Source organism: Panulirus ornatus, chromosome 66, assembly GCF_036320965.1.
Source record: "Panulirus ornatus isolate Po-2019 chromosome 66, ASM3632096v1, whole genome shotgun sequence".
In the NCBI taxonomy this organism is placed as follows: domain Eukaryota; kingdom Metazoa; phylum Arthropoda; class Malacostraca; order Decapoda; family Palinuridae; genus Panulirus; species Panulirus ornatus.
In genome coordinates this window covers 16220589-16238255 of record NC_092289.1, presented here as the reverse complement: position 1 = coordinate 16238255, position 17667 = coordinate 16220589, and the positions used below count along the sequence as shown (strand labels likewise).

General features: G+C 41.0%; 1 protein-coding gene across 2 annotated transcripts in view; it reads right to left on the bottom strand.

Moving 5' to 3' along the window:
• The window catches only part of Top2 (topoisomerase 2), a 151045-nt gene that overhangs the window by 119683 nt on the left and 13695 nt on the right, over positions 1-17667 (bottom strand). For both annotated transcript variants that reach the window (XM_071658510.1, XM_071658511.1), the window contains exons 4-8: positions 15259-15502; positions 9929-10141; positions 9600-9773; positions 4453-4554; positions 2270-2513 (exon numbers count right to left, since the gene is read on the bottom strand). In XM_071658510.1, the coding sequence (XP_071514611.1) occupies positions 2270-2513; positions 4453-4554; positions 9600-9773; positions 9929-10141; positions 15259-15502 (977 nt within the window). The remainder of the gene's footprint in view (positions 1-2269; positions 2514-4452; positions 4555-9599; positions 9774-9928; positions 10142-15258; positions 15503-17667) is intronic.

The window sequence follows — 17667 nt, the reverse complement described above, 5'->3', positions numbered from 1 at the left end:
CCCAGATAACATTCTTTCCACACATTCTTCATCGCCCCCATAACCATGGGCCTGTCAACCACCCTATGACTCAATTCTGCTTCCATGGTTCCATTCAATGCTATCTCCAAACCTAGGTATACATAACACTTCACTTCCTTCAAGTTTTCTCCATCCAAACTCATCATAATTAACCTATCAAATCTGCATATCCTAAGAGCCTTATTTTCATTTACACTTACTATCACCTTTCCCATCTCACACACCCTTCCAAACTCAGTCACCAACTTCAGCAGTTTTAAACTCGAATCTACCACCAGTGCTATATCATCAGCAAAACAACTGGCCCATTTCCCACATCATTTCTTTCTACATTCCCTCTAGTCATACTACATGTTCCTCTTAAATAGATCATTTCGACAGCCTGGATTCATGACCTCTATTACTCATTCCAAGTCTATGTTTTAGCAGCATAGGTCTGGGTTTACACTGTTCCTTAATCCTTTCTTCGCTTCCATACTTACACCTCTAACCTTCATTATTCTGTTAAGGGACCAAATGACTTTTCTATCCTGTACTGCTCTTTCCTTTTTCTCAACATCCATATCACACAACTAAAACAAGATGGCAATTAAATACTTAAATTTTCACACCTATTCCAATCTTTCTCCACCATATCTATAACACAGTTTAGTACACCTTCTTACACTCTACAGAGCTTTGCAAAAACTATACTTTTACTCTGTTTCCTTACAAACACCATTATTGTTAGCTGCATTTATCTTCAACTGTCTATGCTTACATACATCATAAAACACCTGCAAGTCCTCATTTGGTGTTGCTAGCCACACCATACCTTATCATCACATTCTACCTCTGGACCCCATTTACTTAATTTTGCTTTCGTCTCATCATTCCATCCATCAAGACATCACACAGCCCTGCCTCACACCCACACATAACAAAACTTTCACACAACTCTTTATCCACTCTTACACACACATATGCTACTCTATAGAATGCATTCACATCATTCAACAGATGTCCAACTACCCCATATATTCTTAATACATGCTATAAGGCATTCCACAACTCTGTCATTCGCTTTCTCCAGATCTATAAAGCTGCATAAAGCTTCTTACGTACCTATCTATTTATATCTCTGATGCCTGTTCCCAACAGTAACTCCCTCAAGGGGGTGGCCATGGCAACAGTCTCCATAAGAGTGAACTCCAGTACCACTTCTCAGCCATTACTGCCTCACTCTTAACAGGTCACTGGCAAAGGGCAAGTCTAACACAATATTTGCAGAGGCTCCTACCTAATATTCCTATGGGCTGCTTCTACCTAAAATTCCGGCCTAATATTCGTATCTGCTACATCAAACCAACGTTTCTACTTAATGCTTTTGCCTGAATGTTCCTACCAACTACTTCTGTCTACCACTCCTACTATTTTGCCAAAAGGCAGGGCTAGTGTACAATGCACACCACAGGGAAATCTAGTCATGAAGAATGAGCTGCATGAGTTCAGTGTTGCCAAGTGTTATGTATGACAAGGGGAGATTGTATCCTTGTGGACAGAATGCCAGTAGTCCATGTATGGGTGAGACATAAAGAAAAGACTGCTACCTTGGACAGAGGAGTGCAACTTGACAACCCTGTAAAGTGCTGACTCACTACACAGCCATCACTAACCCTCCCAATACTTAGGCAGGTAGTACTGGTAATATACCTCCCTGGTCGTTTGCTGCCTATCAACTACAGCTTCTTACCTTTTGCTATAGTTTTCCAGTCATTTCCACCACCTAAATCTGATCCACCTATTCCATACCTTTCCTAAAAAACTCTTACCCCTCACTTATTCTGTTTTTAGTCACTTCCATCACTCTATCAACCAACACTCTTGTAGACACTTTTCCTGGTATACTTGACATATTCATCCCCCTATTTTTGCAACATACATTCTGAGCACCCTTTCTTTTGAATAAAGGATCAATAATAGCTTTGTCCTAATCTTTAGGCACAACCTTTTGTTTCCAAGCTAAATTACATATCAAATGCATCCCCTCTATCACACTTTCTCCTAGTTCAACATTTCAGCCATAACCCCATCCACTCCAGGTGCATTTCCTACCTTCCACATTATCACCCTTTTTATCCCCCTTCTTGCTTTGGGCTCCTATTATTGTATCCTTTTCTATCTATCCTCCATACCCATCCAGGTAACAACTACTGCCTCACCTTTTCAAACACATTTAACAATCTTTCAAAACATATATATAACCTACCTTTGAGCTTGTTCTGTTTCTTGCTGGCACATTTTGACTGAAGTTGTGCCTGCTGTTTAAACTTTGCCCAGGCCATCACTGCTTCTACAATGCCACATTTAATAACATTACTGACAAACTTGTCAGAAATTGAACACTTGGAACCAAAGTTCTTTGCCTGAAGAGTCATGTTTTCCTTTGTTTGGGAGTCAAATGTTGGATTCACAATTAAGCAGTTTACAAATACCCACATATGGTTCTTAATCTGAAAAAACAAAATAAAATATATTAATAAATAAATATGCATTACACATGACAGGCAGAGAATGGATGCAAGTGGATGAAGCCTTTCTTCACCTATTCCTGGCACTACCTCACTAATGCAAGAAGTGGTGATCAAGAAAAAAATATGTATGTATACTGCCATTGTGCTGTAAGAGAGGGATAAAGGTAAGCATTGAAACTAAAGAGGCATAAGTTTGTTTAGTATACCGGTAAGTTGTATAGAAGAGTAGTGACTTGAAAAGTGAGGGAATGCAAAGAGCATCAGGCCAGGGAGGAACAGTATGGTTTCAGATATGGTAGTGGATGTGTGAATCAGGCATTTGCCTTAAAGAAAAGAATGTGAGAAACATTTAGATAAACAAAAGGATTTGTATATGGCATTTATGGATCTGGAGAAGGCATATGATAGGACTGACAGAGATGCCTTCTGAAAGGTTATAAAAGTGTATAGTGTGGGAGAAAAGCTGCTAGAGGGCAGTGAATGGTTCCAAGTGAAGGCTGGTCTGTGGCAGGGTGTGTGATGTCACCATGGCTGTTTAATTTATTCATGGATGTTGCAATGAGAGAAGTACATGAAAGTCTTGGAGAGAGGGGGTGATCATGCATTCTGAAAAGTATTACAGGGCCTGGGAAGTGAGATAACCATTGTTTGCTGGAGACACAGCACTGTTCAAAAATTTATGCGAGAACTTACAGAAGATAGAGGCTGAATTTAGAAGCGTGAGTGAGAGGAGGAAGTTCTCAGTAAATGTGAATAAAAGCAAGGTTATCACGTTCACCACATTTCAGCACACCACCTAGGTCTTCTTTCCAAATCTGTGAAGCATGTCTTATCAACTACTATCACTTTGATAATGTGTATATAAGCTTAGCAGATGTTTCAGCATAGTGCCCTTATAAGTACTGAGTGTCAAATCAGCTGCCACAGCATAAGTTTAAGTGTTTATATGACCTACCAAAATATTCATTGCATATTATCATTGCCTTTTACCCTTTCTTCTTACAATCAAAGCAACTCATGAACAATCCTTTCATGCCAACAAAACTACAGAATTCTTTTAAATTACCATCCACATTTTTGTCACGATGAGGCAGATGTTGGCATTACCACTTCCACCATGCTAGAAACAACCCTCACCTGCCTCATCTGTATCAACTTCCAATGATAAAAGAGTCAGTATCCATAAATTACTTCTCCATACACCCTGAATACATCATCATAACATAATTAAGAATCATCTGCCTGGCCCTACAAATAGAGTTAAATATCCCTCCTAGGAAACTCACTAGAATGTGCTATGGATGAAGATGACCGACTATGGGGAAAAACAATTATACCCTTCCACTTTAGTACACTCCCTTAAAATTGAGGCATAAAACTCATGCATAAATTCATGTCTAAAGGAGTCACCTAATCACATACATATTTGTCCATAAGAGTTAGGGGTTAAAATATGCTTTTAAAGAGCTGGGGTAAACCATGGAAAGGTCTGCGGGACCTGGATGTGGATAGGGAGCTGAGGTTTCAGGGCATTACACATGACAGCTAGACAGTGTGAATGAATGTGGCCTTTTTTTTTGTCTGTTTTCTTGAGGCTACCTCGCTGAAGCATGGGGTAGCGACGGTGTTTCCTGTGAGGCTGGGAAGTGCCAGGAATGGATGTAGGCAAGCAAGTATGAATATGTACATGTGTATATATGTATATGTCTGTATATGTGTATGTATATGTTTATATGTTGATATGTGTATGCATATTCAAGTATATGTGTGTGTCAGGGTGTCTATGTACATATATGTGTATATAAGTGGATGAGCCATTCTTCATCTGTTTCCTGGCACTACCTCGCTGACTGCAGAAAACAGCAATTAAGAATAATTAAATAATAAAAAATATTTCATAATAAATCAGTATGCCTACCTGAAATGGTTTTATTTGTACACCACTCTTGTTCCTCTTCTTCAGTGCTTCAGTCAGGTTCTTCACAAGTAAATCAGTCACATGGTCTATATGTCGACCACCCTGCAATTAAAGGCATTGCATTTTTAATAAGCAGATAATGCTGCTAACATGAATATGTTTAAGATAATCATAAACGAAGATAGTTATTGGTCATTTTCACATGCATCTGTTTGTAAATGACTGCTCTATAATATGACATGCATCAAATTATATATCTTATAATAACATCACCATTACAGCATGTTTATCGAGATCCATACAACTACTAGCATGAATTTGTTTACAATAATCATAAATCTGTGACATTAATCTTTATTCTAAATTTTCTAAACACATTTGATAGTAAATGATTGTTTCATAATATAATATATAACTATCTATCTACAGCTCTGATGCCTGTTCCCTTCTGGAACTCACTCAAATGGGTGGCCACAGCAACAGTCCCTACAACTAGTTAACTCAAGTGCCACTTCTTAGCCTTTAGCGCTTCACCCTTGACATAATACTGGCAGAGAGCAACTCTTGTGCAGTGTCTACAGAGGCTCCTAACTAAAGCTCCTCCTGACTGCTATCTAATACTCCTGCCCAGTTCCTAACTAATGCCCAGGTTCAGTCCATTGACAGCAAGTCAGCCGTGGTATACCACATCATTCCAATTCACTCTATTCCCTGCACGCCTCTCACCCTCCTGTATGTTCAGGCCCCGACCACTGAAAATCTTTTTCACTCCATCTTTCCACCTCCAATTTGGTTTCCTGCTTCTCCTTGTTCCATCCATCTCTAACACATATATCCTCTTTGTCAACCTTTACGGACTCATTCTCTCCATATGTCCAAACCATTTCAACACACCCTCTTCTACTCTCTCAACCACACTTTTTATATCCACATATCTCTCTTACCCATCCATTACTTTCTCAATCAAACTATTTATTTATTTACTTATTTTGCTTTGTCGCTGTCTCACGCGTTTGCGAGGTAGCACAAGGAAATAGACAAAAGAAATGGCCCAACCCACCCCCATACACATGTATATACATACACGTCCACACACGCAAATATACATACCTATACATCTCAATGTACACATATATATACACACACAGACATGTACATATATACACATGTACATAATTCATACTGTCTGCCTTTATTTATTCCCATCGCCACCTCACCACACATGGAATAACATCCCCCTTCCCCCTCATGAGTGCGAGGTAGCGCTAGGAAAAGACAACAAAGGCCACATTCGTTCACACTCAGTCTCTAGCTGTCATGTAATAATGCCCGAAACCACAGCTCCCTTTCGACATCCAGGCCCCACACAACTTTCCATGGTTTACCCCAGATGCTTCACATGCCCTGATTCAATCCATTGACAGCACGTCGACCCCGGTATACCACATCGATCCAATTTACTCTATTCCTTGCCCGCCTTACACCCTCCTGCATGTTCAGGCCCCAATCACTCAAAATCTTTTTCACTCCATCTTTCCACCTCCAATTTGGTCTCCCACTTCTCCTTGTTCCCTCCACCTCCGACACATATATCCTCTTGGTCAATCTTTCCTCACTCATTCTCTCAATGTGCCCAAACCATTTCAAAACACCCTCTTCTGCTGTCTCAACCACGCTCTTCTTATTTCCACACATCTCTCTTACCCTCACATCACTTACTCGATCAAACCACCTCACACCACATATTGTCCTCAAACATCTCATTTCCAGCACATCCACCCTCCTCAGCACAACTCTATCCATAGCCCACGCCTCGCAACCATACAACATTGTTGGAACCACTATTCCTTCAAACATACCCATTTTTGCTTTCCGAGATAATGTTCTCGACTTCCACACATTCTTCAAGGCTCCCAGGATTTTCGCCCCCTCCCCCACCCTATGATTCACTTCCGCTTCCATGGTTCCATCCGCTGCCAGATCCACTCCCAGATATCTAAAACACTTTACTTCCTCCAGTTTTTCTCCATTCAAACTTACCTCCCAATTGACTTGAACCTCAACCCTACTGTACCTAATAACCTTGCTCTTATTCACATTTACTCTTAACTTTCTTCTTTCATACACTTTACCACACTCAGTCACCAGCTTCTGCAGTTTCTCACATGAATCAGCCACCAGCGCTGTATCATCAGCGAACAACAACTGACTCACTTCTCACTTCTTCAATCAAACTACCTCATTAAATAATGTCCTCAAACATTTCATTTCCGACACATCCACTCTCCTCTGTACAACCCTACCTATAGCCCATGCCTCACAACCATATAATATCATTGGAACTACTGTTTTTCAAAGTATTTCTCAAACACATTCTTCAAAGCAAACACTGGATCCACATATCCTCTACCACTTTTGAAACCATACTGCTCCTCCCCAGTCTTATGCTCTGTACATGCTTTCACTCTCTCAGTCAATACCCTCCCAAGGGGGGAAGTGATGAAATGAGATGGGTGAGTATTCCGAAAGTTTGTTTCATGTGTTTGATGATAAGAGTGGCAGATGTAGGGTGCTTGGTCAGGTTGGTGTGAGAAGTGAGAGGGGTCCGGTAGAATGGTTTGGTAAAGAAAGGGGGTCAGGGAGAATGGTTTGGTTAGGAGAGGGAGTCAGGGAGAACAGTTTGGTTCAGAGAAAAGTGGTGAAATCTGGCAGGGCAGCGAGTTTGAATGGTACTGCAGTTGAATACATTAGGAAAGGGGGTGACTGTGTTGTTGATCAGTTGGTAAGGATATTCAGTGCATATAAGGATCATGGTGAAGCACTTGAGGACTGGCGGAATGCATGTATAGTGTCATTGTACAAAGGCAAAGTTTGTAGAATATTGCTAGAAAATTGGATGGAACGGTACTGACTGAGAGGATGAAGGCATGTACAGAGCAGTGTGGTTTCAGAAGTGGTGGGGGATGTGTGGACCAGGTGTTTGCTTTGAAGAATGTGTGTAAGAAATGCTTAGAAAAATAGATTTATATGTAGCATTTATGGATCTGGAGAAGGAATATGATAGGGTTGATAAAGATGCTTTGTGGAAGGTCTTAAGAGTATATGGCGTGGGAGGTAAGTTGCTAGAAGCAATGAAAAGTTTTCATCAAGGATGTAAGGCATGTGTACGAGTTGGAAGAGAGGAGATTGACTGGTTCCCAGTGAAGGTCAGTCTGCGGCATGGGTGTGTGATGACCCCATGATTGTTTAATTTGTTTATGGATGGGTTGGTTAGGGAGGTAAATGCAAGAGTTTTGGAGAAGGGTGAGTATGCAGTCTGTTGGGATGAGAGGGCCTGGGAAGTGAGTCAATTGTTGTTCGCCGATGATACAGCACTGGTGGCTGATTCAAGTGAGAAACTGCAGAAGCTGGTGATTGAGTTTGGAAAAGGGTGCAAAAGGAGAAAACCAAGAGTAAATGTGAATAAGAGCAAGGTTATTAGGTTCAGCAGGGTTAAAGGACAAGTTAGTTAATAAGTAACTTTGAATGAAGAAAAATTGGAAGAAGTTAAGTGTTTTATTATCTGGAAGTGGACTTAGCACTGAAAGGAACCATGGAAGCGGAAGCGAGTCAGAGGGTGGGGGGAGGGGGAGAAGGTTCTGGGAATGAAGAAGAATGTGTGGAAAGAATGTTATCTCAGAGCAAAAACGGGAATGTCTGAAGGAATAGTAGTTCCAACAATATCATATGGTTGTGAGGCATGGGCTATAGATAGGGTTGTAAGGAGAAGGGTGGATGCGTTGGAAATGAAATGTACGAGGACAAATGTGGTGTTAGGGGGTTTAATTACGAATGGGTAAGAGATGTGTGGTAAAAAAAAGTTTGGATATGAGAGAAGAAGAGGGTGTGTTGAAATGGTTTGGACATACAGAGAGAATGAGTGAGGAAAGGCTGACAAAGAGGATATATGCGTCAGAGGTGGAAGGAACAAGGAGAAGCGGGAGACCAAATTGGAGGTGAAAGGATGGAATGAAGAAGATTCTGAGCAATTGCGGCCTGCACATTAAGGAGGGTGAGATGCATGCAAGAATAGAGTGCCTTCATTCATTTCTAGCACCACCCCGCCCACAGGAAACAACATCACTACACCAACTTCAGTGAGGTAACACCAGGAAAAAAAATAAAAAAGGCCACATTCATTCACACTTGGTCTCAGTCATGTGTAATGCACCAAAACCACAGCTCCCTATCCACATCCCGGCCCCACAGTCATTTCCATGGTTTACCCCAGATGTTCCATTTGCCATGGTTTAGTCCATTGACAGCACGTCGACCCCGGTATACCACAACATTCCAATTCACTCAAATCCTTGCAAACAAATTGGTCTCTATCCATGCCATTATAACCGGGCTGTGCTGCAACTGATATATTTATATGCAACTGTCTCAACCAACTTATCAAGGCTACGTCAGGATCTGACAAACAACGACCTCAATGGCATACCATTATCTAGCTCTTATGTGCAATATAAAGAAATCAGAGCCTAGCCCTGTTGACTATTCCATGATTAACAATATCTTCTTAATACCACAACTTGCATGATAGACTCTGGAAAATACCACTCTGACATCCAAAGATGTGATATGCACAAAAAAGGAAACACTTTCAATGTCTGAAGGCCTTAAATCTAAAGAGATTTACTTGCTATCATCAAAAGATTAGATTCACTCTGGAGAAGTTTAAGGATGATCTTACTAAGTATTTACATAGTGTACTGCACCAGCCAGGTTGAAGTGGCTATGTGGGCCTGCAAGCCACAGCTTCCAAAAGCTTGGAAGACTAAACACACAACATCTAACAGCCTGGACTGTCTGGGTAGAATACCCCCAAAAGACTTCAACTGGTATTCATCCTAACTATTTCACATCACCTAGTTCAACCAACTGACAACACACAGCCCCCATAAACCATATAAGTCCATTTCATTCTTTATCATGCATGCCTCTCATCCTCCTGATTATTAAGGCCTCGATAACTCAAACCCTTTTTCATTCCATCCATAAATCTCCTTGGTCTTCTCAACTCTACTATCACCTTCCTGGAGTACCATAACCAAACTCAAAAACAATTACTAAAATTACAAAGATATTTCTTTTGTACGACGTACCTTAGTTGTGGCGATGCTATTTACAAAAGACATCTGCTGAAAACCTTTGTCAGAGAGTGCTACAGCCACTTCCCACCTTTCACTGACATTTTCATACACAGCCTTGACTGGATTGTCAGCATCGTCCACCTTATCTTTCAGGTACAGGTCAACATAATCCTTGAAGCCTTTCACCTGTGGAAAAGTAATGTGCTAATCTTCAAAGGGAAATATAATCTTTAAAAAACTTTTCATTCTCTAATGTGTAAATAAAAAATACACTGAAAACTATAAACATACTACATATTTTGGCATTTCACATATTCAGAAACTTAATATGTTAAACTTACAGGAATACGTTTCCCATTCAAAAACACCTTAACACCTCTGGATGATGCAGCAACATCATAAGCTCTACGGGAAAGGAGTGAAACTGTGTCTGCATCCAGGGATTCCATTTTGAACTTTGAAAGATCAGGTGAAAATGTAACTTTAGTGAAGTCTTCTCCTTTATATTCTTTGATCTTTGCTTCACTGGCCTTGCTCATGTTATTTCCCCAAGTCTGCCAAATAAAATAAAAAAATCAATACAGTATTCACTTACTTCACATTAACAATTCAAATATTTAATTCATCTAATTTATCTATATGTATAAAAGAAAGAGGCAGGAGGTCAAGAGCAAGGTGCAAGAGGTGTAAAAGAGGGCAAATGAGAGTTGGGGTGAGAGAGTATCATTAAATTTTAGGAATAATAAAAAGATGTTTTGGAAGGAGGTAAATAAAGTGCATAAGACAAAGGGAATAAATGAGAACTTCAGTGAAGGGGGCTAATGGGGAGGTGATAACAAGTAGTGGTGATGTGAGAAGGAGATGGAGTGAGTATTTTGAAGGTTTGTTGAATGTGTTTGATGATAGAGTGGCAGATATAGGGTGTTTTGGTCGAGGTGGTGAGCAAAGTGAGAGGGTTAGGGAGAATGATTTGGTAAACAGAGAAGAGGTAGTAAAAGCTTTGTGGAAGACGAAAGCCGGCAAGGCAGCAGGTTTGGATGGCATTGCAGGGGAATTTATTAAAAAAGGGGGTGACTGTATTGTTGACTGGTTGGTAAGGTTATTCAATGTATGTATGACTCATGGTGAGGTGCCTGAGAATTGGCAGAATGCTTGCATAGTGCCATTGTACAAAGGCAAAGGGGACAAAGGTGAAAGCTCAAATTACAGAAGTATAAGTTTGTTGAGTATTCCTGGGAAATTATATGGGAGGGTATTGACTGAGAGGGTGAAGGCATGTACAGAGCATCAGATTGGAGAAGAGCAGTGTGGTTTCAGAAGTGGTAGAGGATGTGTGGATCAGGTGTTTGCTTTGAAGAATGTATGTGAAATACTTAGAAAAGCAAATGGATCTGTAAGTAGCATTTATGGATCTGGAGAAGGCATAGGATAGAGTTGATAGAGATGCTCTGTGGAAGGTATTAAGAATATATGGTGTGGGAGGCAAGTTGTTAGAAACAGTGAAAAGTTTTTATCGAGGATGTAAGGCAAGTGTACGTGTAGGAAGAGAGGAAAAAGATTGGTTCTCAGTGAATGTTGGTTTGCGGCAGGGGTGTGTGATGTCTCCATGGTTGTTTAATTTGTTTATGGATGGGGTTGGTAGGGAGGTGAATGCAAGAGTTTTGGAAAGAGGGGCAAGTATGCACTCTGTTGTGGATGAAAGAGTGTGGGAAGTGAGTCAGTTGTTGTTCGCTGATGATACAGCGTTGGTGGCTGATTCATGTGAGAAACTGCAGAAGCTGGTGACAGTTTGGTAAAGTGTGTGAAAGAAGAAAGTTGAGAGTAAATGTGAATAAGAGCAAGGTTATTAGATACAGTAGGGTTAAGGATCAAGTCAACTGGGAGGTAAGTTTGAATGGAGAAAATGTGGAGGAAGTGAATTGTTTTAGATATCTGAGAGTGGATTTGGCAGCGGATGGAACCATGGAAGCGGAAGTGAATCACAGGGTGGGGGAGGGGGCAAAAATTCTAGGAGCATTGAAGAATGTGTGGATGTCAAGAATATTATCTCGGAAAGCAAAAATGGGTATGTTTGAAGGAATAGTGGCTCCAACAATGTTATATTGTTGTGAGGCGTGGGCTATGGATAGAGTTGTGCACAGGAGGGTGGATGTGCAAGAATTGAGATGTTTGAGGACAATATGTGGTGTGAGGCTGGTTTGATCGAGTAAGTAACGTAAGGGTAAGAGAGATGTGTGGAAATAAAAAGAGCGTGGTTGAGAGAGTAGAAGAGGGTGTTTTGAAATGGTTTGGGCATATGGAGAGAATGAGTGAGGAAAGATTGACCAAGAGGATATATGTGTCAGAGGTGGAGGGAACAAGAAGTGGGAGACCAAATTTGAGGTGGAAAGATGGAGTGAAAAAGATTTTGAGTGATAGGGGCCTGAACATGCAAGAGGGTGAAAGGCAGGCAAGGAATAGAGTGAATTGGAACAATGTGGTATACTGGGGTCGACGTGCTGTCAATGGATTGAACCAGGGCATGTGAAGCGTCTGGGGTAAACCATGGAAATTTCTGTGGGGCCTGGATGTGGAAGGGGAGCTGTGGTTTCAGTGCATTATTACATGGCAACTAGAGACTAAGTGTGAACAAATGTGGCCTTTGTTGTCTTTTCCTAGCGCTACCTTGTGCACATGCAGGGAGGGGGTTGTTATTTCATGTGTAGCGGGGTGGCGATGGGAATGAATAAAGGCAGACAGTATGAATTATATACATGTGTATATATGTATATGTCTGTGTGTATATATATATATGTATACACTGAGACGTATGTGTATGTGCGTGTGTAGATGTGTGTGTATATACATGTGTATGTGGGTGGGTTGGGCCATTCTTTCATCTGTTTCCTTGAGCAACCTCTCTGATGCGGGAGACAGAGACAAAGTAAAATAATATAAAATAAAAATAAATATATATCTATAGAAGGGGTGTTTGGGGAGATAAATGCAAGAGTTTTGGAGAGGGGGGCAAGTATGCAGTTTGATGAGGATGAGAGGGCCTGGGAAGAGAGTGAATTGTTATTCACTAATGATACAGAAGTTGGTGACAGTTTGGAAAAGTGTGTGAAAGGAGAAATTTGAGATTAAATGTGAATAACAGTAAGGTTATCAGGTTCAGAAGGGTTGAGGGACAAGTTAGTTGGGATGTAACTTTGAACAGAGAAAAACTGGAGGAAGTAAAGTGTTTTAGATATCTGGAAGTACACCTGGCCTCACCCACAGGTGGACCACTGGCTACAAACAGATCTCACCTTGTTACACAGAACACTTGACAACACTTAACTCACACTACTTATTCTTCATAACCATAGATTTTCCTGCAGTGAGCACCATGCATTAGCCCTGCCTTTTGGCAAAGTGGTAGGAGCAGTAGACAGTAGCAGTTGTGGTAGAGTGTGGTAGAGTGTAAGGAAGTAAATTCTAGAATAATGTGGGTAAAACTGAAAGTGGATGGTCAAGAGAAGGATCTTAAGAGGCAAGTGTTTTGGGAGCAACCGAGTGAGTGTGTCAGCAGTTTTGGTGCACGAGACTGGGCATTAGTGATGGTCGATTTGAAATGCAAAGGTGAGTAATGTGGCAGCTGAGGGTATAACTGATGCACATGGGGTACTCAATGTTCTGAAAGAAAATGAAGATCTTGTGGATTCGTGCTGAAAAAAGACTAGTGATTGGGAATACCTGGGAGACAATGTAGCAGAGAAGACAGTGGTGAGTTACAGTAAGCAAGCTTGGAAAGGAGACGTGTGAAGAAATACCAGGAAAGATTGAGTGTAGAGTGGCAAAAGGCGAGAACAAATGAAATGATGAAATGAGAGGATTGAGGGAGGAATGGGATGCATTTTCAGAAGCAGTGATAGCATGTGCAAGAGAAGCATGTAGCATGAGAAAGGTGGGAGGTATGCAGATTAGAAAGGGTAGTGGGTGATGGGATAAAGAAATAGTTATTAGTGAGAAAGAGAAGTGTTTGGGCAACACTCACAAGGAAAGAGTGCAAATGACTGGGAGACACATAAGAAAAAGCAGCAGGAGGTCAAGAGGAAGGACCAAGGGCTGAAAAAGAGGGCAAATGAGAGTTGGGGTGGGAGAGCATCATTACACTTTTGGGAGAATAAAAAAGAAGTTTGGAAAGAGGTACATTGCATGGTTTAAGACACGAGATCAAATGGCAACTCAGGCGAAGGTGGAAGTGATAACACGCAGTGATGGAGTGAGTATTTTGAAGAACTGCTGAATGTGTTTGATGAAAGAGTGGCAGATATAGGGTGTTTTGGTTGGGGAGGTGTGCAAAGTGAGAAAGTCAAGGGGAAATGTTTGGTGACGAGAGAAGAGGTGGTGAAAGAACTTCAGGAAGATGAAATCCAGCAAGGAAGCGGGACTGGACAGTATTGCAGTTGCATTCATTAAGAAAGGGGGTGACTGTGTACTTGACTGGATGGTAAGGATAATCAATATATGTATGGATCATGTTGAAGTGCTTGAGGATTGGCAGAATGCATATATAGTGCCATCGTACAAAGGCAAAGGTGATAAAAATGAGCGTTCAAACTACAGAGGCATAAGTTTGTTGAGTATTCCTGGAAACTGTATGGGAGGGTAATGTATGAGAGAGTTGAGTATTCCTGGAAACTGTATGGGAGGGTAATGTTTGAGAGGGTAAAGGTATATACAGAGCATCAGACTGTGGTTTTGGAAGTGGTAGAGGATATGCAACAATATATCATTGTTGGAACTACTATTTCTTCAAACCTACCCATCTTTGCTCTACAAAATAATGTTCTCTCTTTCCAAACATTCTTCAATGCTCACAAAACCTTCAACCCCTCCCCCACCTTGTGACTCATTTCCACTTCCATGGTTCCATTTGCTGCTAAGTCCACTCCCTCCAATTTTTCTCCATTCAAACTTCTTTCTTTCTTTCATACTATTCGCCATTTCCCGCGTTAGCGAGGTAGCGTTAAGAACAGGGGACTGGGCCTTTGAGGGAATATCCTCACCAGGCCCCCTTCTCTGTTCCTTCTTTTGGAAAATTAAAAAAAAAAAAAAAAAACGAGAGGGGAGGATTTCCAGCCACCTGCTCCCGCCCCTTTTAGTCGCCTTCTACAACACGGAGGGAATACGTGGGAAGTATTCTTTCTCCTCTATCCCCAGGGATATCCCTATCCCCAATTAACTTGTCCCTCAACCCTACTCAACTTAATAACTTTGCTCTTATTCACATCTACTCTCAACTTTCTCCTTTCACACACTTCCAAATCTGTTACCAACTTCTGCAGTTTCTCCCTCGAATCAGGTCACCAGAGCTGTCTCATCAGCAAACAACATCTGATGCACTTCTCAGGCCCTCTCGTCCCCAACAGACTGCATACTCACCCCTCTCCAAAACTCTTGCATTTATGATGCATTATACATGACAGATAGAGACTGAGTGTGAACGCATATGGCCAGTTTTTTATGTTTTCCTTGTGTTAACTCACTGACGCAGAGAGTGGCAATGCTGCTTCCTGTGGGGCGGAGTGGCCCCGAGAATGGATGAAGGCAAATGCTTATGAATATGTACCTAGGTATATAAGTATATGACTGTGTATGTAAACATATGCACTAAATATATGCAAAATAAGTCACAAACACTAACCTGCTTAAAAATTTTTCCATATTCTCTTGAAGCAGTTTCAACAGTAAATTTCGTGCTGAAGATATTGCACAGCTTAGCACCATAACCGTTGCGTCCACCAGTAACCTTTTGCTCTTCATCATTGTAATTGGATGATGTGAGGAGGTGACCGAAGATCATGGTTGGAACATACATCTTCTCATCTTTATGCATTGCTACAGGGATACCTTTCCCATTGTTGTATATAGACAACTGGTTATTTTCTCTGTCCAATAAAAAATAAAAAAAATTACTTTTCAATTTCCCTCTATGTCTAAACAAAATGTAATCTAAAACTAAATCTTAGGCCTACTATAATCTAACGAGTTCACAAGTAAATAAAGTGAAAATAGTTGAGATAACAACATCTGACCTACTCGCAGGTTTGCAAGTTTAGTCAAATAGCTTTAGAATGGGACTAGTGAGTTTGTTATGGTAAGGATCAAAGCAAATTTACCCATACAAAATGCATAGGGCATGGGTTGAAAAAGAAGGCAAATGAGAGTTGGGGTGAGAGAGTATCATTAAACTTTAGGGAAAATAAAAAGAGGTTTTGGAAGGAGGTAAATAATGTGCATAAAACAAAAGAACAAACGGGAACATCAGTGAAAAGGGGCAAATGGAGAGGTGATAACAGGCGGTGATGAAGTGAGAAGGAGATAGGGTGAGTGTTTTGAAGGTTTGATGAATGTGTTTGATGATAAGAGGGGTAGATGTGTGGTGTTTTGGTCGGGGTGGTGTGCGAAGTGAGAGGGTCAGGGAGAATGGTTGGTTAAGAGAGAAGTAGTAATAGCTTTGCAGATGAAATCTGGCAAGGCAGCAGAATTTATTACAAAAGGGAGTGACTGTGCTGTTGTTGATAAGGATATTCAATGTATGAGTGGATCATGGTAAAATGCCTGGGGACTGGCAGAATGCATGCATAGTGCCATTATACAATGGCAAAGGGGATAAAGGTTAGTGTTCAAACTACAGAGTCATATGTTTATTGAGTATTCCTGGGAAATTATATGGGAGGATACTGACTGAGAGGATGAAGGCATGTTCACTGAATGTGAACAAATGTGGCCATTTTTGTCTGTTTTCCTGGCACTACCTCACTGAAGCAGGGGGTAGCAATGCCATTTCCTGTGGGGCAAGGAAGCATCAAGAATGAATGAAGGCAAGCACATATGAATATGTACATGAGTATATATGTATATGTCTTTGTGCATGTATATGTATGTATGTGTCTATATGTATATGTCTTGTGTATGTATGTGTAAATATTGATATGTACATGTATGTATATGTGTGTGTATGGGCGTTTATGTATATATAAACGGATTTGTATGTAGCATCTATGGATCTGGAGAAGGCATATGATAGAGTTGATAGAGATGCTCTGTGGAAGGTATTAAGAATATATGGCATGGGAGGCAAGTTGTTAGAAGCAGTGAAAAGTTTTTATCGAGGATGTAAGGCATGAGCATGTGTAGGAAGAGAGAAAAGTGATTGGTTCTCAGTGAATGTAGGTTTACGGCAGGGGTGTGTGATGTCTCCATGGTTGTTTAATTTGTTTATGGATGGGGTTGTTAGGGAGGTGAATGCAAGAGTTTTGGAAAGAGGGGCAAGTATGCAGTCTGTTGTGGATGAGAGAGCTTGGGAAGTGAGTCAGTTGTTGTTTGCTGATGATACAGCGCTGGTGGCTGATTCATGTGAGAAACTGCAGAAGCTGGTGACTGAGTTTAGTAAAGTGTGTGAAAGAAGAAAGTTAAGAGTAAATGTGAATAAGAGCAAGGTTATTAGGTACAGTAGGGTTGAGGGTCAAGTGAATTGGGAGGTAAGTTTAAATGGAGAAAAACTGGAGGAAGAAGTGTTTTAGATATCTGAGAGTGGATTTGGCAGCGGATGAAGTGAATCATAGGGTGGGGGAGGGAGTGAAAATTCTGGGAGCCTTGAAGAATGTGTGGAAGTCAAGAACATCATCGCGGAAAGCAAAAATGGGTATGTTTGAAGGAATAGTGATTCCAACAATGTTGTATGGCTACAAGGCGTGAGCTATGGATAGCGTTGTGCGCAGGAGGGTGGATGTGCTGGAAATGAGATGTTTGAGAACAATATGTGGTGTGAGGTGGTTTGATCGAGTACGTAATAATAGGGTAAGAGAGGTGTGTGGTAATAAAAAGACTGTGGTTGAGAGAACAGAAGAGGGTGTTTTGAAATGGAAAAATGGTTTGGTAACATTGAGAGAATGAGTGAGGAAAGATTGACCAAGAGGATATATGTGGCAGAGGTGGAGGGAACGAGGAGAAGTGGGAGACCAAATTGGAGGTGGAAAGATGGAGTGAAAAAGATTTTGAAAGATCGGGGCCTGAACATGCAGGAGGGTGAAGGGCGGACAAGGAACAG